The sequence below is a fragment of the Balaenoptera physalus genome, assembly GCF_965194825.1.
Source record: "Balaenoptera physalus genome assembly, chromosome: 20".
NCBI lineage: Eukaryota > Metazoa > Chordata > Mammalia > Artiodactyla > Balaenopteridae > Balaenoptera > Balaenoptera physalus.
The window spans coordinates 6,453,540-6,475,975 of NC_138901.1; the positions used below are offsets into that span (position 1 = coordinate 6,453,540).

A 22,436-nucleotide genomic window follows, 5' to 3' on the forward strand; every position below is an offset into this window, starting at 1 on the left:
GTGACATGGACTGATTAGAGAGAGTTGAACCAGAGGATGATGTAGACCAGGGTCTGGAGGACACATCTGACTCGTAGAGCAGAAAAGGGGTGACACGGAGCCCCATTCAGATGTCTGACAGGGTGCCTTGCAGAACTGGAGGCTTATTCCAGTCTGGCCCCGAGGACAGCCAGGAACCAGCAGGTACGTGATTTAAGGTGGTAGGCTTCAGCTCAACCTAACTCAACCTAACAAGGGACTTTCTGGAAGCCGGAACTTTTCAGTAGGACAGATGCCTCTTGGGTGGTGTGGGGAAGTGGAGGGGAAAGGATAGAGAATGGAGGGGGCACCCCCAGCCCTTGGAGGGTTTGGGAGAGGTGAGTGTGATTTCATGAGACCTCAGTGGTCCTCAAGCCCACGTGTGTCAGAGTCACCTGGGGAGCTGGCAAAGGTACAAGTTCCTGAGTCCCTCCCAGACCTACTGTAGCATCAAAATCCCTAGGGCCCGGCCAGCAATCTTCCACCCTTCAGAGCCCCAGGACTAGAGAACAGGAGTATTTTCTTGTTGGCTGAATGAAATGTGCTGCAGAGCTAGTTGGCCAGGCCAGAGACCGCTGCCCCAGAACCTTCCTCCCTCCCCCGGCCAGCCCACCTGCCAGAACTCTAGACCACCCCCTCTCCCCTACCCCCAGGAAAGAATTCCTCAGCTAAAGTCAAAAACCTGCTCTCATAGATGTTTAAAGGCGCTTTCATCATAATTGCCAAAACCTAGAAGCGACCGAGAAGTCCTTCAGTAGGTGAATGGCTAAATTGTGTTCATCCAAACAATGGAATATTATTCAGCGCTTAAAAAAAGAAAAATGAGCTATCAAGCCATGAATAAACATGGAGGAATCTTAAATACATATTACTAAGTGAAAGAAGCCCGTCTGAAAAGGCTACATACTGTATGATTCCAACCATATGACATTCTGGAAAAGGCAAAACTATGGAGACAGTAAAAAGATCAGTGGTTGGCATGAGGGATGAGGGAGGGATGGACGGGCAAGCACAGAGGATTTTAAGGGCAGTGAAATTACTCTGTATGATACTGTAATGGCAGATACATTTGTCCAAACCCATAGATTGTATTACGACACCAAGAGTGACCCTAATGTAAACTGTGGACTTTGGGTGATAATGATGTGTCCATGTAGGTTCATCAGTTGTAACAATTGTCCCATTCTGGCGGGGGCTGTTGATGGTTGGGGAGGTGGTCTGGGCATGTGAGGCGCCACAGGGTATATGGGAAATTGCTGTACTTTCCATTCAATTTCATTGTGAAGTTAAAACGGCGCTAAAAAATAGTATACTAACAAAGTTTCTCCTCTGGGTGTCACCTCTAACTTTGGGGTCTTGCCCCTAGTGCTGCGGTGGGCGTTGGTTTCTATGGAAACAGCGAGGTCAACGACGGGGCGTACCAGCTGATCTACTCCCTGCACAGTGCCAACCACACCTTCTCTGGGATCGATGTGCTGGTAAGGTCGCGGGCAGCCGGTGAGGTCAGCGTGATGGGAACGAGAGCCCCAGTCAGAGCCCAGCCAGCTCGGCTCCAAGGGGGCCGGACTCCCCTTGGGGCTGCCAGGTGGTCCCGCCAGGAGCCAACAGGCGATTTCTGCTCCCCAGGTTGGGGGGCAGGGGGGCGCGGCAGGGGTAGGAGTGAGGACCGAAGGAGAAAGGCTGCGGGGTCCTGGGGGACAGGACGGCTGCCCAAAGCCCGTCCATCTTCAGCAGAGCTGAGCAGTGTGCCATTTGTTCAAGAGGCCCCTGAATGTGGGAAGTCAGCCCCGCAGTGTTTTCTGTGTTCCCTTTCAGTGCTGGGTGTAGAGTATGGTGGGTGGCCTCCAGGAGATGTCAACACTCTTCAGAAACAAGTGAAGAGCCCCAAACCCCACAAGGTGTCCTCCGGGCTCTGGTTTCCAGGCTCCGTGACTCCAGCTGGGGGCTAAGGGTGAAGGATGTGCTGGGCTGGCCAGAGGAGAGGTAGGAGTTTTAGCCCAAGGAACAGGTCCACTTGCTGAGCCTCGAGGGTGGGGAGAGTCAGGGTCTTCAACAAAAGGTAGCCCATGGCCCCCAGTGCTTGTCACTTTCTCTCTGGAAGCGCTGGCTCTTTCCAGCTGATTTCCCAACAGCCCCTGGTGCCCTAGGAGCCAGGCTCCAGGGCAGTTTTCAGAAATGCCAGTCCTGTCCCCCATCACCTCTGGGCCAGTTCCCCAGTAGAGGGGTGACCTCAGCAAATGAGCAATTGTGTCAGGCAGCCTCAGCCACAATCCAGCCCCGGCCGGAGCCTGTGGGCTTCATCCTGGTGCCGCTGGAGGAGGATTCGACCTCATCGCCCCTCCTCTCCCTTAAGCTCCTCTCAGGCCTTAATCCCCCAGCCCGGCTCCTCCCAGGAGGGAATCCCTTAAAGAGACAGCTGTGCTGTTCCTTGGGGGTACGGCTGGGTGCTGGGTGCCATGGCTCTGGCCTCAGAGAAAGTCCTTCTGGGGAGCCGAGGGTCACACGCCAGAGCAGGGGCCCAGCTCTCCTGCTGAGCTCATCCAACCACCCCCTGTGTCGACTGGGACCCATCCCTGGGGACTGAGAGCTGTCTGGACACTGGGCTGGAGCAGCTCTAATGGGGCGAGGATGGGGCGGCTGGGATGGGGGAGCTGAGAGGCCGAACGCCGCCTGACCAGCACTGGGTGGGGCCTGGGTATGACCTGCCCTGGGGAGAGCTCACTCCCTGGGGACCTCTGCCCTGGTGGGGAAGGGGCTCCACCCACCAGCACCAGAACCACTGGAGGAAGAGCCAGCCCCTGAAGGAGAATCCCTTCCCCGGGAAGCCCCAGAGCCATGACCTTCGCTGGCTGACTTGTGACCATTGTAAGGAATGGCCCGTGACTCCCCAAGGCTGAGGAAGAAAGTCCCAGAGCCGCCCTGATGGGAAGATTCAAGTTTTTCATGTCCTTATCCCCTGTAGATGAGCTGGGCCTGAGACCCCAGGCTGGGCCCGTCCACCCCCGCTGAGAGCTCCTCAGGGCCAGGGGTGGACATTCTGCAGCAGACCCCAGGTCTCTAAATGCCCCCGTGTTCCTGAAGGGAAGGGTTCCGTGTGTCTCTGGCGGTCAGCCCCTCATCCTCTCTCCACCATTTCTGAAAAGTGAAGGCAGGCGTCCCAGGCTCTGGTGATGGTCCAGCCGGCCAGGAGCTGCTTGGGTCCTGATGGCCACCTCCTGTGTTGACCTGCGTCCTTGGCTGGGCCTGTGGGGCTGGTTTGGGCCTCGGGTGGGCACCCAACACTCCCAGTCCCGAGGGCTCCAGGGGAGGCAGCAGATCTTAGAGGGCTCCCCAGATTGGAGGGGTGAAGGGCAAGTATCAGATAAATGGTGTTAGATGAGATAATGCCCATGAAAGTGCCTGGTAATCTACAAAAAACGCTCCACATTGGGAGGGGGGACCCTATGCTAATGGTGCCATTATTATAATTACTGTAATTGTGTATATTACTGTAATCACCACGAAAGAGAGAGGAGGCTTGGATTGGGGGGCGGCGGCACTCGGGAGACAAGTCAGGCGACTAAGACCTGGGCCAGAGCCAGGTGGGCCCTCCCAGGCTCCCAGACCAGAAGCCCCAGGCACTGCACCCTTCCTCCCCGAGGGAGCCCTGTGCCTCGGTGGGCGGCGGCAGGGTCCTGGATCAGCTGCACACTCTGATTTGGGGGGTCACAAAGGGTCATTTGGGAGTGCCAGGTGGGTCCTTTCTCTGGATCCAGCGCCCCCCATCTGGGCCCCAGTGACTCACTCAGGGCATGTTGCACACCTCTAACCCACTGGGGTCTCAGCTTAAAAGCAGGGCCTTGGGCTCTACAGCCCCCGGGAGCTCAGCTGGCTCGAGTTTGAGCCACGTGTTCTGGGGGCCACTGAGGCTCCTGGGGGTTCTCCTCTGAGTTGGCATCAGGCCTGTGGGCAGCCCTGGGGAAGGAACTGGGCACAGAGAGGTCGTGTTGCTGCTCCAGGGTAGGGAGCTAGTATGTGTTAGAGCAAGTACTGGAACCCAGGGGTCTGGTCTTAGCCCTTCCCTTCAAGGCTCTGAGATGGGGGCCCTGCCCCCGATCTGCCAAGGCTCCACCCCTTCATCTCCTGGCACTTCATCCCCTGCCCGTCTAGAAAAACCTCATTAACTCCCTCTCTAAGAGGGAGCTTCCTCCTTTCTCAGAGATTTTCAAACTTGAGCTTGCATCAGAATCCCCTGGAGGGCTTGATAAACACAGATGGGGGCGCCCGCCCCAGACTTTCCAATTCTGTGGGTCTGGGACCAGGCTGAGAATTTGCATTTATAATGAGTTCCCAGCTGATAACACCGATCTGCTGGTCCAGGGGCCACAGCTGGAGAACCACTGCTCCATCCTCTGGGATGCTTGTAAGAACCAGCAACAAGCCGGGAAAAGGAACAAGCCGCTGACACTGAAAGAAATAAAATGCAACAAAGGGGGCCATTCTCTCTTCCGGAACCAGGAACTCCTAGCCTAGCGCAGATGTGAAAGGCCACAAAGTTGCTGTCAAGTCCCCCCAAATGCGGAGAAACAGCGTTTGCTGCCAAGAGTGGGGTCTGATCACCTCTCTGCAGAGCTCTCCCCATGGGACGCTCCTAAACCTTTTTCTGGGTCTTTTTTTTTTTTTTTTTTTTTGGCAGTACCACAAGGCTTGCGGGATCTTAGTTCCCCGACCAGGGATTGAACCCACGGCCCTCGGCAGTGAAAGCACAGAGTCCTAACCACTGGACTGCCAGGGAACTCCCATTCTGGGTCATTTTTCTCTTCCTTCCAGACCTGGGGGAGCTGAAGGCTGCCTGGAGGAATAGCACACACTTCCCACTTCCAACCAGTTGTGCTTGTTGCTGTAGCATGACAGTTTCAGAGCAACGAAGCCCTTCTTCCCCTCGTGCTGCCACCCAGGCTCAGAACGGGCTTGGCAGGGAGGTGCTTGGGGTTCCCAGGCTGGGTCTCCAGCCCCTGCCGGGACCCTGCATCTGGGCTATCGAGAGGCACCTTTCTAATTCTTGTGGTCCTTGTTTGCAGGCCCAGGAGAGTCACCTCCATTGACCGTCCCTCTCTACTTGTGAGCAGAGAGATGCTTCCTTCAGGGTCTGCTCAGCTCCAAGCAGGACAAATGTGGTGGGGAGGGGGACAAGCACAGAGAAGGCGCCGATTTCCTCCTCCTGTCACGTGTCCCAGCTGCTCGGACCCGTCTGCCTGTATTATTTCAAAGTTCCATTGTTCTGCCCTCACTCGGGGGTTCAGGACGCTGTGGGCTGTCGTTTGCTCTACAACAAAGCCTTTCTCTTGTGAGACGCTGAGAAAGCCTATTGTGGGAACAAAAGGTCAGGTAGCAACAGAGGGACCCTTCAGTTTAAACATTTTATTCCTCACCCCCCAAAAGAATTCATCACCCAAAGTGTTTAAACTTTGAAGACAATCTTCAAGGAAGAAAAATGGCTTCTCTTGTTTGTTTCCCCATCTGGGTCTGTCTTTCTAGGAAAGCACTGTGTCTTGGAGCCCAGGTCCTGGTTAGGTAGGGCCAGATCGAGCCTGTCCCCTGGATGGAGGGACCCACGGGCTGGGCGGGTAGTGGGAGCCTCCGTTGTCCATCCTCCGTCTGGACCACAGCCTCATGACTCTTCAGGGCTGGGGGTGGCGCCCGTGGGGCACTCATTCAAGGCCAAGCTCTTCTCCTCCAGAGTTTGAGGCAGAGGGTTTACCTCTCTGGCTTCCCCCGACCCGAGGCCAGACTCAGAAGCCCCGCCCCTCCCCAGGTGTCTGGAACCACCCAGAAGATGAAGGTGGACCTCGAGCAGCACCTGGCCCGGCTCAGTGAGATCTTTGCCACCCGGGGAGATTACCTCCAGACGCTGAAGTTCATGCAGCAGATGGCGGGCAACGTCATCGTGCAGTTGGCAGGGGTGCCCGTGTGGACAGAGGTCACCGAGGAGCTGACCGAACTGGCCAGCCAGACTGGCTACGTGGAGTACTACCGGTGAGGAGCCCCGGGGAGGGGTGGTGGGGCTGCACCAGCTTCCTTCATCCAAGCCAGCGTCTTGGGGCTTGGGCTGGGAAGTGCCACCAGAAGGTCTTAATAAGCCTTAATGACTGAAGTCCCTAGGGCATGAGAGCTGGTGGGGGCCGAGCGGTGGGCATGTAGTACAGCCTGCTTGTGCAGGCAGGCGCTGAGCCCCCGGGAGGGGCAGTGATGTGCCCAGATCTCAGCGCAGGAGGCTGGACCTGGCCTCCCACCCCGCACACAGCAGCGGGCTCCTCCGGGACCAGCATCCTCTGCGGCTGGCGCTGGGTGAAGTGCTGGTGGTTTATGGGTTCCTCACCTGCCCGGGTTTCTGGGACAGGTTCCCTGCACCTGCATTCTCAGCCACAGAGGTGCAGGGGGTCGGGGAGATGGCAGCCTCTTTGCCTCCCCCCGATGGCAGCTGCTTAGCAAGCTCAGAGATGTCTCCAGCCTGAGTGATGTGGGCTGCGGGGCGCCACCCCACCTTTGCCGTATCAGGTATGCAGGTTCATACCTGTGTCATCGAGCCTTTGGGGTTTCACTTACGTCCCCCCTGCCTCCCCATCACCCAAACCCCATCCCAGGTGAAGGCACTGGACACAGGCCAGCTGACCAGGGACCAGCTGCCCTCCCTCCACGCACAGGGTCTGGTGAAGGTCACTCTGGGGACAGCCAAGAAAGGAGGCGGTAGTTCCGGCTTTGGGGGGCTCCCAGCCGAAGGGTGACACCCACTCATGGCATACACGTCCTTGCGCACCCAGGGCAGGGCGCCTGGCACGGAGGCAGTGCTGGGGAGCAATGGACACAGGAGCCCAGAAGAGCAAGTATCCGCTCTTTGGATGCCCCTCCCCCCCCCAATTTGTTGCCTCCCCTTCAAGCCATTAGCAAAGGTCAGAGTCTTTACCACAACATTGCACAGTTTACTCTGGATTCATTTCCCCTTTATGAGAAAGCCCCATCCCAGGCTGAACTGACCCGGAGAAAATGCTTCTGGTGGCCTCTGGCCAGAGACCTCCCCATCCAGGGCTCTCCCTTCCCCGGAGTAGGAGATGGCCGGGCCCTGACCAGGGGAAGCTCATGAGGCCCCCCGGCCCTGGACAGCGCTCCCCGTCCCTCCCCTCCCCGCCCATCCAGCCCCTGCCTTTCCAGACGTCACCAATGCAGCTTCCCACCAGATTTTTCTTTGCTCACGTGCAAAAGCACCTTTCTCCCAAGTGACCAAAAAGAAACTGCAACTCTAAGGACTGGTTGTGACTTGTGACCCAGTACAGTGGCATCTGATTAGTCCTGTGACATGAGGGACAGTCATTGCCTGAGCCTCCTAAATCTTTTTGTCGTGGAAAGTAGGTATCCGTTTTGACCCTGCCATTCTCTCTGAGTGGACCTAACCTGGGGCCATGTACACTGAAGGGCCTAATGCGGGCTTTTGAGAATGACTATGGTGAAATAAGTCAGAATGTATGTATCAACCGGGACTTATGTTTAAGATGATTTTATGAAAAGATGGGGTAAGTGTGGTGACCGCTGCACAGTATCTATTTCAGTGTGGGTGACTGAGAGCGTCCCCTGGAGCCCCCATCCCCAACTTCCACCCCTTGTTCAGGTCTAGTTCAAGGTTAGCACCTGTGGCTCTTGAACATTAGTGATGTTCTGCCCCTTCCCCTCATCTGCTGTTTACTCCCGCCTCTTGCCTGAGCTGTCCTAAAACAAAAGCCTTATTTTATTCTTCATGACCTAACCAGCCTTAGGGGCTGGGTCTCCTTTGGGCGGCCTCCTCATCTTTGCTTTCCATATGGCTCTAGAGCACAGCCATCCAGCTAAGCAAATTCTTTTTAGTACTTTTACACAAGGCCTGGCTAAGTATTGGAGGCAATTAAAAAGCCACGAGACTCCTCTCCGGAGATTTACAAAGGGTGTAACAGCAAGCGCATCAACACCGGATATGGGAGGAGCTGAGAGAGTAGGGGTCTGAGCTGCTCCGGCGAGAGCCAAGTTCTTGGTTAGAAACACATCCCCAGGTCATCCCCGGGCTCCTCTGGGAAAATGCATCCACCTCGCAGAGCTGTTTCCAGGAACCCTTTACTACACAAGGAGGCGTGGATGCCTTGAAACACAGTCATTGTGGAGAGTCGATTAGAAGCAGTCCTGACTGATTTCCTGCTAATGTGCAGAGGAGAGGAGAGAGAGGTAACAAGAAACCTTTAGGTTGGAAACATGAAACCAGGACTTTGAGAGGCGCCTGGCGGCTGGCTCTGTCTCTTGTAGGAAGGCTCCGAGACATGGAGAGTCTGGAATTCCTGGGCCAGGCTCTTCTACCACGGGCCTCAGTTTAACAATCTGTAGAACGAGGTTCTTTTTTAAAAAATTTATTTAATTTATTTTATTTTTGGCTGCGTTGGGTCTTCGTTGCTGTGTGCGGGCTTTCTCTAGTTGCGGCGAGTGGGGGCCACTCTTCCTTGTGGCGTGCGGGCTTCTCATTGCAGTGGCTTCTCTTGTTGCGGAGCATGGGCTCTAGGCACGTGGGCTTCAGTAGCTGTGGCGCGCGGACTCAGTAGTTGTGGCGCACGGGCTTAGTTGCTCTGCGGCATGTGGGATCTTCCCGGACCAGGGCTCGAACCCGTGTCCCCTGCATTGGCAGGCGGATTCTTAACCACTGCATCACCAGGGAGGCCCTGTAGAATGAGATTCTAATGCTAGATGTTCCTGAGGTTCTTTCAGACTCCGACTCTGATTCTAAGAAGACTGGCTCTTAGTGGCCTTGTCCTAGTGGAGGGCGGGGCGGGCTCTGCACTTCGCCAGAGCCGCTAGATCCATTCCTGGGAGCTCCAGAGACTACAGTGGCTGCCCCGGCTCCGCTGCAGGCAGGGAATCGAGGATTTTGATTAGTCCCCTTTTTGAGGCGTTTAGCCTCCGTTCGTAAAGGGGGAAGGAACCTCGTTTGGCTGCCAGGCAGCTTCCAGCGTGCTCTCCCCCACTTGGAGCTTCTTTGTCACTTTCTTCCAGCTCCACCCCACTTCCTACCCACACTCCAGGCTCTTTCTTACCCTCCTTGTGGTATTAGTGAAGCAGAAAACCTTTGCTGGAGAGAAGTCAACGAATTTACTTGGCTTTTGCATCAGGAGACATAATGATCAGAAGACTTCCCTCTTCTGGGACTAGGAGAAGCCCCTTCTCTCTGCTCCCTGCCTTCTCCAGCCACCAGTTCCCAACGCTCACATTGGTCCCCCAGCTCAGGGCCGATGGAAGTGGCTGCTCAGCGAGGCTGGAGCTGAGCTGTGAGGGCGCCTTGGGATCCTGTTTGGAAGGGAACGAACCAGGGCGCTTTGCTTGGGATCTTCTCAGCGCCCTTGGACTTGGGTACCCTGGGCTCTGCAGCCCGTGCTTTGCAGAAGCAGAAAAGCAGGGACCCCGGAATCCCTCTGCCTTTCTTTGTTTCCCTTTTCATTTAGCAAGCACTTAATCCTCACAGAGTTCCGGCCTCCTTCACAGGTTTGCAAACTGAGGCTCAAGGGGAAGGGGGGGTGCAACTTGCCAAGTTCTCCAGCTGGTGTGTGACCGCCTTTCCCCATCACCTCAGCCCTGGGTGGGCAGCAAAAGTCCAGAGGAGTGAGGGGCTGGGAGGCCTGGAGGTTCTTGGTGCCCTGGGATGGCCTGGCCTGGGCTCCCTTGCCCCACCCCGAGCTCCTGATGGTCTGGGGATGAACCCACTCATCCGAGAATCCCCTGGTGCTAAGCTCGGTGCCTGGCACAAAAGGTGCTTGAAATCAAAACCTAATCAAAAGGATATATGTATATGTATAACTGAATCATTTTGCTGTACACCTGAAACCAACATTGTAAGTCAACTACATATACTCCAGGACTTCCCTGGCGGTCCAGTGGTTAAGACTCCATGCTTCCACAGCAGGGGGCGTGGGTTCGATCCCTGGTCGGGGAGCTAAGATCCCACATGCCGCCGGGTGTGGCCAAAAAAGAAAGAAAAAAAACTATACTCCAATATAAAATAAAATTTAAATTAAAAAAAATAAAATAAGCTACAAGGATATATTGTACAATGTAGCCAATATTTTATAATAACTATAAACGGAGTATCACCTTCAAAACTTGTGAGCCAGTGTATTGTACACCTGTAACTTATGTAATATTGTACAGCAACTATACTTCAATTAAAAAAAAAAGTTTAGGGGCTTCCCTGGTGGCGCAGTGGTTGGGAGTCCGCCTGCCAATGCAGGGGACGCGGGTTCGAGCCCTGGTCCGGGAGGATCCCACATGCCGTGGAGTAACTAAGCCCCTGTGCCACAGCTGCTGAGCCCACGTGCCACAACTACTGAAGCCCATGCACCTAGAGCCCGTGCTCCGCAACGGGGGAAGCCACCGCAGTGACAAGCCCGCGCACCGCAACAAAGAGTGGCCCCTGCTCGCCGCAACTAGAGAAAGCCCAGCAACAAAGACCCAAAGCAGCCAAAATAAATAAATAAATAAGTACAATGAATTAAAAAGTTAAAAAAAAAAAAAAAGTTTAAAAAAAGGGAAAAAAAAGTAAATGAAAGGAGAAATGTATTTCCTCGGTTGCACCAGCCATGTTTCACATTCTCGTGGCCACACGTGGGTAGTGGCAGAGAGAGTGGACAGTGCAGAGGTGGTCCACTTCCATCACTGCAGAAAGTTCAGGGGCCCGTGCTGGTCCAGACCTTCAGCTGGGGCAGGGAAAGGTGACTCCTCTGTCCGGGCAGAAACGGGTGCAGCTCCCGGAGCCCAGAGGAGCTGTCGGCCGTGCACGCCGGGTTCTCCTGTCCGGGGCAGGGACGCTCCCCTGGTCTAATTTGCTTAGCCACTGGCTGCGGGCGGTTTGTATCACGAAGGGTCCAGCAGGCCTGGGACAGTGGTCCAGGCCTCCCTGGTGGGCCCCAGGTGGGCAGATGCTCCCCCTGACCATCCCTTCCCGTCTGCTCAGGTGGCTCTCCTACCTCCTGTTCTTCGTCCTGGACCTGGTCCTTTGCCTCCTCGCCTGCCTGGGACTGGCCAAGAGCTCCAGGTGCCTCCTGGCCTCGTGAGTAGCCCCACCTCTGGGCCTGGGACAGGAGCTGGCCAAGGGTGTGGGGTGACAGTGCCACCATGAGAGAGATGAGGGTCTGGCAGGGCTGGGAGGATGTCGTGGGGGCAGCAGCCGCCGACTCACCATCTGGACACCAAGCCAGCTCCAGGCTTTCTCCCACGTGCCCCCGCCCTCCTGGGCCTGACTGTTGAGCAGCTGAGGCGTTAGAGCCACTCGCGTCCTCAGCTTGCGCCCTCACTGCCATGTCTCTTCGGCTCAGGGACCTGTGCCCCAGGCATCGGTCCCTATCCCTCTGCCGGCAGTCAGCGGGGCGATGTCAGGGCAGGGGCTGAGGCTGCCCTTAGGGCCACCGCAAGAGTCTGGGGGTCGGGGGGACAAGATCGTAGCCGAGAGGAAGGGCGCTGAAGGTTGGCGGGGTGACAGCCATCACGGGGTCCCCCGCCTGCCGGCCTTGGCCTGGATCCCACCGGCAGCTGCCTCTCTCCTAGGGTGCTGTGCTGTGGGCTGCTGGCCCTGCTCCTCAGCTGGACGTCCCTGGCCGCTGACACTGCTGCGGCAGTGGTGAGTTGGGGGGCCTGGGGCTGCTGGGTGGTCTGACCAGGTGGACCGTCTGTCTGGTGGTGCATTGATGTGTCCCGTCCAGCGTCCCTGGGGCAGGGCCACCTGCCAGTCTCATTCCCTAACCTAGAACCCCAGAGTCTCAGGACTAAAGGGGCTGGGCTCATCTGTGCCAGCCCCCTCCCCCTTCAGATGGGGACACAGGCCCGGGGAAAGGAAGGGGCTTGCCCAGGGTCACGAGGCATTTGGGGGCAGAGCCAAGATGAGACCCCTGAAGCCTGATCCCTTTCCCGCCCCGCTGGCCCATTCCCAGCCACGGCTTGTGAGGACGGGCACAGATGACCAGGTGCCTTCTCTCTGGGTATAAAGAGCTAACCAGGTCTGGTGGGTGTGGGCGGGGTTTGAACCTCAGGCTGGAGGAGCCCTCCAGCTTCAGAAGCACACTCCTGGGCCGACTTCCCCGGTGTCAGGAACAGGGAAGGTGGCATTTCACCTGCTTCCCGTCCCCTTGCCCTTGGACTCACACACACCATCTAGAACGCAGTGGTGTATGTTTCCCGATGGGGTGCCTCGAGATGTGAAAAGAGCAAAACCAAGCGCGCGCATACACACACACACACACACACACAAGGTGGGTCAGGAGTGTAAGGGGGGAAGCTTCCTATGCAAGTATGTTTGGTCTTTAATAGACCTAATGCTCTAGAGAAGCTGTGTGTGTGTCATTCATTCATTCGTTCGTTCGTTCAGCTGATGTTTGGCTGTGTGGCACTCAATGGTGCAGGTGCCTGGGGATGCAGAAACAGGAGGGCGTGATGTTTGCTCCTGACTACAGCCCGCAGAAGAAAGACATGCAGGCAGATCATTGCAATCCCATGTGAATCGACACATGGCGGTGCACGGTGTGTGTGTGTGTGTGTGTGTGTGTGTGTGTGTGTGTGTGTGTGTGTGTGTGTGTGTGGCACAGGGGGCAGGATGTACCGAGGGATTTCCGGGAACCCCTAGCTGACTTAAGGGCCACAAAGTAACCCCGTGACCTGCATCCATTCTGCCCTTTCAACCTGGGGAGAAAAGAAAAGGGCTCACTGGAACCCCTCTACCCAAATGCGTGCCTGGCCCAGTGACTTGAGGGCTGGCTGGTGGCTCTGGCCTTGGCCACTTTGCATCCATGAGGCCCCCAGAATGAGTAGACCCTGGTGCAGCTTGGCTCAGAGTAGCTTTGGGCAAAGCTTGTCCGGAAGTGGGAGAAGGTGGGCATCTCCTGTTTTGTCTCCCCTCCCCCCATTCAGTGTCGGCTTTGGGCAGGAGGGTGCACTGGACAGGCAGGAGCCTACATCCCCAGGGCTGAGGCCACTCCAGATACGGGCAAGAGCAGAGTAGGAGAGCGCAGGTCATGCTCAAATGCATCCTGCCGTCATCTGGAGCTGGGCGGGCTGTACACGGTCTGGGGGGAGCGGCTGCTGGCCGGAGCCCCTCGCACAGCTGCCTGGCGACAGCCTCTCCTCCAGGGACAAGCGTGGGCGCAGAGAAGCTTGCATATGGTGGGCCCTTCCCCCGTCTGCCTTCTCAAAGCAGCGATGGCCTCCAGCTGGCCACCGCGGGCTGCCTTTTGGGAGACAGCTCCGTCCCAGCGGGGACTTCAGCTCCCAGCTGAGAGCCCCGGGATACCAGGGAGCTGGAGAGAAAGGCCATTTCCCTGATTCGATTAGTCAGGCCCTTGTGTGAGAGAGAGAGAGGGCGAGGGAGTGAATGGGGCTTTGATGGGGCTGCACATCCTGCTGCATTTTAATAGGAAATGGGGGGAGAAGGAGCGAGGCCCGCAAAGGCTATTGTGGGGAGCTTTTGTGTGGCCACTGCCCCTGCTCTCTGAGCCTGTTTTTTTGGGGGTGTTTTTGTTTTTGAGATCTGTGGGACCAGAGCTCCAGCACTGCCTTCCCACTGCAGGGGTGGCCTCACCCCCTGCCTTCCCTGTCCCCCGAAAAGGGCCTCCATGAGACAGGAGCGTTGCCCCTAAGAATGTGATGGGGAGGGAGCTGGGAGCTGGGGAGCTGAGCCTTATCTGCTTGACCACCCCCTGTGCAGTCAGGAGTGTAAGGCAGAGGTGAAGGGTGAGGGGCGGAGAGGAGAGAAGGCGCCCAAGGAGAAGGAAGGGGGAGAAGTGGATTCCGGGAGAGGAAGGAGGAAAGGGTCACCCAGGTGCTTTGGCCGCAGGGCACCACTGACTGAGCCGAGGTCTCCCTGGGAATCGGCCACGGAGGGACGGCGGGCCCACCTCACTGGGCCCTAACCCAGCGAGGGTTCTTTTTTTTAAATATTTCATATAATAAGCTTATTTTAATAGTGCAAAAAGTAATCTGCTTCCAATCAATAAAGGAAAAACTTCCAAAGAATTTTATAAAAATAGCCAATACTTTGAACAAATACAAAAGCAAATAACTAGGCAAATATTACAATTATATGCTCCAAGCCCAAGGAGCCTGGCCTCTGGAAGCCCCCTGGCTGGGTCCACATCCCCTCCCCACCTCCCCAGCAGGGGGCCCTGGGGACATAACTGAAGTTCCCCAGGCCTCTGGTCTCCTTGTCTCCTCTTGTGTAAAATGGGGAGAACAGCAATCTCCTTGAAGGGTTGTTGTTGGGACGAGATGGGCTGGTTGACCCCTGGGAGGCACATAGTAAGGGTCCATTGCTTCACTGCACATTTACTCCCTTTCTAGGAGGGTCACAGGGTGACTTCAGCTGTGCTTGGCGCACCCTCCCCCGCCCCCGCCCCCGCCCCCATCCCCATCCCCATCCCCGTTGCGTGAAGAAAGCACACGCGTGCACACGCACATACGGGCCCTTGTCTTCACCGATAGGAAGGCTGAATCCTCACTGAGGGTCTGAAGAGCAGGCCCGGCCTGAGGAGGGGGGGTGAGGGGCGCATCCCTGGTGGAGCCTCTGCCAGCGGCCTCCTGTTCTTTGGATCCCAAACTTGTTGGGGGTGACCCAGACCAAGATGGCGGCCTCGCTCTTCATGTTTCCCAAGGCCTCCCCATCCCCCTGCTTGGCTCTGGCTCCCCTCTCTCTGCCACTGCTGTAACGGGGGTGAGGGTGCACCCCTGGGCCCGCTGGTGCAGCAGCTCTGATTTATAATAATAAACCAGTCTGATGATGGACCCTAGTGATTTGAGTATAAAACGGTTCTCCCAGGGTCCTGAGGCATGTGGTTGTGTGAGCATGTGTATGTGTGCATGTGTGCGTGTACTGATGTGGCTCTGTGGAAGCTCTGTATCTGGAGGGGCATTTGATTCCCCAATCCCACCCAGACACACACTTTCTAGACCGTAAGTGCCATAGTACAGCTTGCCACTGTGTCTCATGCCTAGAACATCGCGTGGCACCTAGTAGGTACTCAATAAATATTTGTCAACTCGGTGAGTGAATGAGCGATGCTCCAGCATTGCCCCCTGAGGCAGCCCTTCCTGAAGGAGGACAGGGCACGGGCAGGAAAGGGCCGTGGAGAGGAGTCCCCGGCTTGGAGAGCACGCACTGGAGCAGGGGTGCCCCTGGGAACGGGCCAGAGGACCAGAGCTTCCCCTGGCTGCTCTGAAAGGTGGACGTCCCCCCTCTACCCAGTGTCCCACTGCACCCCCCCAGGCCAGATCTGGGGAGGGCCTGGCTCAGAGGATGGCCTCCTTGCCGCTGCCTCTTCCAGGGCCCAGACGTGCTTCCACTCAGCCCTGTGGGCCCTTGGTGGTCACCTAGCCAGGCCGCACTGCCATGTCCCAGTCCCCCAGCGCGGCAGTGGCAGAGCCTGGAACCCGTGTCCTCTCAGCCCCGTGCTCTTCCTGGTCCCCCATCTCATCATGACAGGACCTTCACCCAAAAGCTCAAAGATGGATTCAGCACCAATGTAGTTCTTTAGAAAGAGATTCTGAGGGAGGCTTCATAGATGGACAGCCCCAGAGCAGGGGTGGACTTGGTAACAGCGAGACAAAAAATAAAATAGAGATGAGCAAACGAGGCCATGGTGCAAATAACTCTACAGAACTCATTCCGCAGCTTACCCTTGACCCAGGTCCATCCCAGAAGAGGCATTTGGAAATAAGAGTTAACCGTAGTGCCTGCTGTTGGCCACTTTTCTGAGTACTTGATGTAGATTAATTCATTAGGTGAATAGCGTTTTTCTCTCCATGTGACTGACGAGGCCGCCGAGACACAGGATAAGGCTGTAAAGTTACAGAGCTGGGCAGGGGCAGAGCCAGGATTCGAGCGCAGGGAGGATGGCTGTTGACTGTTCTTGCCCACCGAGGTCTGAGCTGCGGGGTCCCTGTGCCTGGGGCCAAGGGCACCCGGTTCCTCCCAGGGCCCCGGTGTGTGACTTTCCTCCACCCCTCCCATCTCTCCCCGGCTCAGGGCACCGGCGACTTCTGCGCGGCTCCCGACGCCTTCATCCTGAACATCACGGAGGGCCAGCTCCGCACAGGTAACAAGCTCTGGGGCCTCTGTGGTCAGAGCCACTCAGGATGCTCAGTCCAGGCCCGTGGTCAGCCAGACTGTGCCTCTACGTACCCCTTTCAACACTGTAGTCACCCAGTGCCTCCCACCCCTGTACTTCAGGTCCAGCTGGACCGCTGGGTCACTTCTTAGAAGCTACCTCCTTTGGGAGCTCGGGTACCGGCTTGGCCGCTGAGGATGGATGAGCACCTGGTCACATGTGAGCGCCTGCCTGACCCAGTGTCTTTGCCTTGCAGAGGTGACCCGTTATTACCTGTATTGCAGTCAGAGTACAAGCAGCCCCTTCCAGCAGGTACGGCCCGCCCAGCCCAGCCCTCACCCTGCCCCCAGCCCCCTCGGTGGTCAGCTCGCTCCCTCTTGACCCCAAGCCCCAGCACTGACCAATAAGGTGGCAGTGGCTGGGTGTTCTTTGCTTCTTTGGGGTCCTCTGCAGGGGACAGTGCTCTTGGTCAGCGGGCTTGCCCATCCGTCACCCTGGATGCTGGTTACCAGGCAGAGGTTGTGCAGTAGATCTGGGTTGGGGCCCAAGATTCTGCGTTTCTCACAAGCCCCCCACCCCCCACCAAGGCTGTCCCAGCAGGACATTTAGAGTAGCAGGAAGCAAGAGAATGGTGCGGCTCTCGAGAAGCCTGAGGGCTGAGGGGAAGACCTCCTGTAAGCAGGAAGGGCCAGGATCCGGGAAGCGAAGCGACTGCAGCTGCAGATGGGGGAGGGGCTGCCGGGGAATCAGGCGGCTGCGGGGGCTCCTGGGAATCAAGCTCACGCGGGACCTCGGTCTCTCCTGGCCCAGGCACTGACCATCTTCCAGCGCTCGCTGAGCAACATGCAGGTCCAGGTGACGGGACTGCTGCAGTTTGCGGTCCCGCTCTTCCCCACGGCAGAGGTAAGGTGGCCGGCCACCTCCCACAGGGCCGGGCTTCGCAGACCAGGCTATGGAAAGAAAGTGTCCCCTCCCGGCAGTCTAGCCGCTTCCTTCGGCTTTAAAGGCCTCTCTGCACAAGCCGCGGTTTTCGGTTTTATCCACAAGCCCTGCCCCCAGCGCTCATGCTCTGCCTCTCCATCTGTCTGCATGTTCGCCTCTTTCTTTCTTCCGGCTTCAGAAAGATCTGCTCAGAATCCAGCTCCTGTTGAATTCATCCGAGTCCAGCCTCCACCAGCTGATGGCCATGTTGGATTGCCGGGGGCTGCACAAGGTGCCGGGGTGGCCCTGGGGGCGCGGGTGGAAGGCGGGGGGGTGGGACACCCCAGCAGGCCACATCTTCCCAGAGAGAAGGCTGCCGAGGCTGGGAGAGTGATTGCCTGGGCTCCCTTCAGGCTCAGGGAATGGGGTAGAAGAGGTGCCTGGCTTCTGGATTCTCTCCAGTAGCCGAGCCGGGGAGCCTCAGTGAAAGGTACCAGGGGGTGCGGGTAGGAGAGTTGGATCCGTTTACCTCTAGAACGCTGGGGGGCCCTGAGCTGTATGAGGGAGGCTGTTCCCCGTTGCCCAGACTCCCAGCCATCTGGTCACCTGACCAATTCCTGAATTGCAAGTGGACATCCCATTCTCATTGCCAGCGTCATCTCTAGGAGTTTGGAATATCAGACGATCGTGCAGGGAACACACTGGGAGTATGTGAGGCCCTCTCTTCCCCAAAGCAGAAAGCCAGTGCATGTCGATGGCTTTCACATCCCGTGTGGATTTCGAGCAAATATTCGTAATAATGTTCACAGCTGCCATTTACTGAGTCCCTGGTTCTGTGTTCAGCCTTGTTCTGTGCAGTTTATATCCAACATGTCATTGAGTCCTCACAGTTTTACTGTGAGATACATGTTATTTCATGGGAAATTTTATAGATAAGCAACATGCGTGTGTGTGTCTATGTATGTGGATGGATAGATGGATAGATAGATAGGCAGATAGACAGATGTATCTATCTACCTATCTATCTATCTATATGTATACCTAAAAAGTAGCTTACCGAAGATCCCAGAGCTATCAATTCAAGGGCTTGGGTTTCCGACCCCAGCAGTCTGACTTCAGAGCTGAGAACATGGGAGTCGCCCCAGTACCCTCCCTCCCCGTCCACATCCAATCCCTCAGCAAGTCCTCACAACTATACTCTCAGATATATCCTGCTCCGTCCACTTCTCTCTCCCTCCACAGCTCCTGCCTTGGTCCGAGAACCCTCCCGCTCCCCTGGGTGAAAACCGTGACCTCCCAACTGGTCCCCACTTTCTCCTGTCCCCTTACCTTTCATATATGGCAGCCAGGGAGCCAGAGCGCCAGAGCGGTCTTTTAAAAATGGATAGGATCACATCCCTTCCATCCCCAAACCTGCCCATGTCTTCCCATCACCTTGTGTAAAGTTCAAACTCCTCGCCTGTCCTGCGAGGCCCAGCATGGCCTGGTGCCATCTCACCCGTCCCCTGCTGGCCTTTTTCCTCTTTCCTGAGCACACCAAGCTTGTCTGCTTTGCCTCAGGTGCTCAAGGCACACTCCACTCCTTGCCATCCTGACCTCAGATTAAATGCCCCCCGCCCCCTGGCTCCCCCACCCCGCAAGCTCATCTGTCCTGTTCAGAGCCCAGCACACAGTAGGTATTCAGCAAAGGCTTGTAGAGAGAACCCGAGAAGCCCCATGGTGTTGGGGTCCCGAGCGTGGACCCTGAGTGGCTGTTCTAGGTGCTTGGGATGGGGGAGGGGCAGAGATCCCGAGTCCAGGCTGGGGGAGAGGGGCTTTCAGAGACCAGCTCAGACCCCAGGCTGTGTCCCACTCCCCCTCCAGCTATGTGTCCCTCTTCCTCCGCCAGGACTACCTGGACGCCCTCACTGGCATCTGCTACGACGGCCTCAAGGGCCTGCTGTACCTCGGCCTCTTCTCCCTCCTGGCCGCCCTCGCCTTCTCCACCATGATCTGCATGGGGCCAGGGGCCTGGAAGCACTTTGCCACCAGGTGGGCTGCCTGGACGGCTTCCTGGGGGAGGAGGCGGGAGGCTCAGCTCTGTGACTGAACCGAGAGCTGATAACCTGGGATGGAGAAGGGCAGCAGGGGGACCAGGCATATCAGCCCCAACAGGCTGGCTGGATTTCTGCCCAAGCGTCCCTGAAAGTCCAGACAGAACCCCAAAAGGAGGTTGGAGGGGGCCAGGGCAGGAGCAGGGCCGAGGATGGTGACAGCGTCATGCCACAGCCTGGCATCCTTTGCTCATCGCCTCTTCCTCTGCAGGACTTTGTGGCGTGATGCTGCTGCTGGGACGGGTGCCTCAGAATGCCAGAAGGACACATTGTAGCACCAGGGCGCCTATAGTCTCACTGAGGAGATAGACAGAGACAAGATGGTATTTCAGTGTCTTGAGAGTAGATGAGAAAAGGAAGCAGGGTAGGGAGGGTCCGTGTGCCTGTGGTCAGCATGGTGGACTGCCTGGAGGAGGTGGATGTGCAGCTGGGAATGGAGCAGAGTAATATCAAAGAACCTCAAGGAGACACTTGTGGCCAGAGGGAGAGTCCTGGGAGGCAAGATTGGGAAGCAGGCCGGGACCCCACTGCCTGGAGCCTGCCTCGCCCCTCACAGCTGGCCATGTCCTACGTGTCATTCCAGGGATAGAGACTACGACGACATCGACAATGACCCCTTCAACCCCCAGGCCCGGCGCATCGCCGCCCACAACCCCCCTCGCGGGCAGCTTCGCAGCTTCTGCAGCTACAGCAGCGGCCTGGGCAGCCAGACCAGCCTGCAGCCCCCGGCCCAGACTATCTCCAATGCCCCCGTCTCGGAGTACATGTACGGCAGGGCTCCCAGGGCCTCCCCGTACCTCCCCACACACATCGGGCTGGATCTGCGGGCAGCACGTTTGGGTCCAGAGAGCCGGGTGGGGAGGAGGCATCCGAGGCCAGCGCGGTCCCCTCACTGCAGCCAGGATGCCAGGTGGGAAGGCCCCCAGGGAGCATCTAGTGCTGGAGGAAGAGCCCCTGCAGGTGTCAGGTCTTTTGCCTCAAGCTTGCAGGGCAGGTTGAAGGCCCGAGAAGCTGCATTTCTCCAGGCCACACTGCTCCTGGCGCCATCACCCCATCTGCTCCTTCTCCCCAGGCCTCCCTGTCTTCCTGCCCTCACTCCCTCCCGTCTATCCGTGGTCCTTTTCCGTCTCCCATCTGCACATCCCCGGGACCCTCCTGTAGAAATCTGAGCAGACACCCCCCACCCGGCCTCCCCAGCCTGAGCACTCCCCGCTCCTTTCGGCCCTGCAGGAACCAAGCTGTGCTCTTCAGTGGGAACCCACGCTACGAGAACGTGCCGCTCATTGGAAGAGGCTCCCCTCCGCCCACGGTAACCTGGGCTCCCGGGGCAAAGGCACTGCCCTTGTGGGGAGGGGGGAATAATTGAAGAAAAAACCTCCTGCGGACCCAGTGACTCCCCGCCACAGAGGTAGAAAAGAATGAAACAGTCTTGTTACCAGATAAGCATTAGACCAGACTGCCATGCACATCGCAGGCTATCTGCTAAGGGGATTGTAAAGACGGAGCTCATCCTACACAGCCAGGTAGGTAGACGCACCGCATTCCTTACCTGTCCTCAAGATAAACGGTTCCTGTCCGCCAACAATAGGACTCGGCAGCACCATTTGTCACACTGGTTCATCCTAAATCCACCTGGTAATTGTGTGGCCATCAGGGCTCACTAACTGCCAGGGAGATGGGGGACAGTCTTCCTGATGCTACCATTTCAGAGATGGCTCCCAGCCCCGGAAGAAAACGTTCCTGGATTGTAAAACTGCTGAGAGCCTTCGTTGGCCTTTAAAAGGTTTATACACCTCTCAAAGGGACAGAGGAGTAATTTATGATGATCAGCTTTCTAAAGGAAATGCTGCTCAAAGAAGCATTTCTTTCCCTTTTTGCACCGGGGAAATTTTTTCGTTTTAGATTTACGTTTACCTTGACACCCTGGGCTAGAGGGTCAGGGGCCCCTGTGGTGGCAGGTCTGGGAGGGCTAATACCAGACCTGCCTGCCCCAAACCACCCCCCACCCCCCGCAGCTCCTGACGTCCCCAGGCTGTGCCCAAGTGGGGTCCGCACTTCCCACCCACCCTCCACCCCAGCCAGGGGACCTAGACGCGACATCAGGGTGTGAGGGGTGTGCCAGCTGTCTGCCCCTGGAGAAGTATGAGGGTCGCCTCATACTACTGGCTGAGACAGAGCTGCAAATAGAGACAGCTGAGGTTCAAAAACACAGACTCCACTCTTTCACTGCCGCGGCCCAGGTTCCATCCCTGGTCGGGGAACTAAGATCCTGCAAGCATCATGGCACAGCCAAAAGAGAAAAAAAAAAAACAGACTCCAGTACCAAATGCCTGGGTTCCAATGCCAGCTCACTGCTTATGACCTCTGTGGCCTTGGGCGCGTACTTTACCTTTCTGTGCCTCAGTTTCCCCATCTGTAGAATGGGGATGTAATAGCACACCACATAGGTGGTTGGAGCATTGGAGAAACTGATCCTTACGAAAGCATGTTTGTATGAAGCAGTAAGTGCCGTAAGACTGAGCCGCCTATTTATTTTACCCTCTCCTTCTGCTGTCACTCAAGCTTCCTCCCACCCCACCTCCTCCACGGAGGCGTGGCCTTTGTAAGAAAGAGGGGGCTCTAAGACCAGGTTGAAGTCTGCATTCTTGAGCCAGGGGTCTGTCGGGGAAGGAGCCCCTGCCTTCACTTGGCTGGGCGAGGTGTTTCACCTGCCCCATCCAGGTAGTTTGGAAGGAGCCGTCCAGTTGGTGAACTAGGAGCCCTGGAGCCCCAAGGACGGGGGACTAATGAAATAGACCTTGGCCCTGAGAACCACGATGTTCACGTGCACTCAGGGAATCCAGCGAGTGCTCCTGGGGAAAACCACAGTGCCGGACCCGGAAAGAGAGATGGGGACCCAGCCCCCATCTTCAGGACGTGGATAGTCTGCAGGGGCGGGGGGGAGAGACTCAGAAAGCTGTTGTAACAAGTGCCATACGGTGCTTTAGGACCTAGAGGGAGGAACTGCTCCTTCGGGGTCTAAGGAGGTGACATTTGAGCCTTACCTTGGAGCACTGGGTCTCACCCAGGAGGGAGTTTGCTCCCCCAGGGGACGTTTGGCCATGTCTTGAGGCATCTTTGGTTGTCACACCTGGGGGGGTCGCTGGTACTGGCATCTAGTGGGTGGAGGCCAGGGGTGCTGCTGAGCCCAGGACACCGCCCACCACGCAGGATGATCGGCCCCAAATGTGTGCAGTGTCGTGCCCAGACGGACCCTCTGGCTCTCCCCACCTTGCTG

The 22,436-nt window shown here is 57.0% G+C and overlaps 1 protein-coding gene across 4 annotated transcripts in view; it reads left to right on the forward strand.

Annotated features, from left to right (window-relative positions):
* The window catches only part of TTYH2 (tweety family member 2), a 39,229-nt gene that overhangs the window by 12,106 nt on the left and 4,687 nt on the right, over positions 1-22,436 (forward strand). For 3 of the 4 annotated variants that reach the window (XM_082442469.1, XM_082442468.1, XM_082442470.1), the window contains 11 exons: positions 1,385-1,496; positions 5,813-6,033; positions 11,012-11,107; positions 11,602-11,674; positions 16,064-16,133; positions 16,402-16,457; positions 16,956-17,048; positions 17,266-17,358; positions 18,955-19,097; positions 19,743-19,925; positions 20,390-20,468. In XM_082442469.1, the coding sequence (XP_082298595.1) occupies positions 1,385-1,496; positions 5,813-6,033; positions 11,012-11,107; positions 11,602-11,674; positions 16,064-16,133; positions 16,402-16,457; positions 16,956-17,048; positions 17,266-17,358; positions 18,955-19,097; positions 19,743-19,925; positions 20,390-20,468 (1,219 nt within the window). The remainder of the gene's footprint in view (positions 1-1,384; positions 1,497-5,812; positions 6,034-11,011; positions 11,108-11,601; positions 11,675-16,063; positions 16,134-16,401; positions 16,458-16,955; positions 17,049-17,265; positions 17,359-18,954; positions 19,098-19,742; positions 19,926-20,389; positions 20,469-22,436) is intronic. The other variant, XM_082442471.1, reaches the window with a different exon arrangement.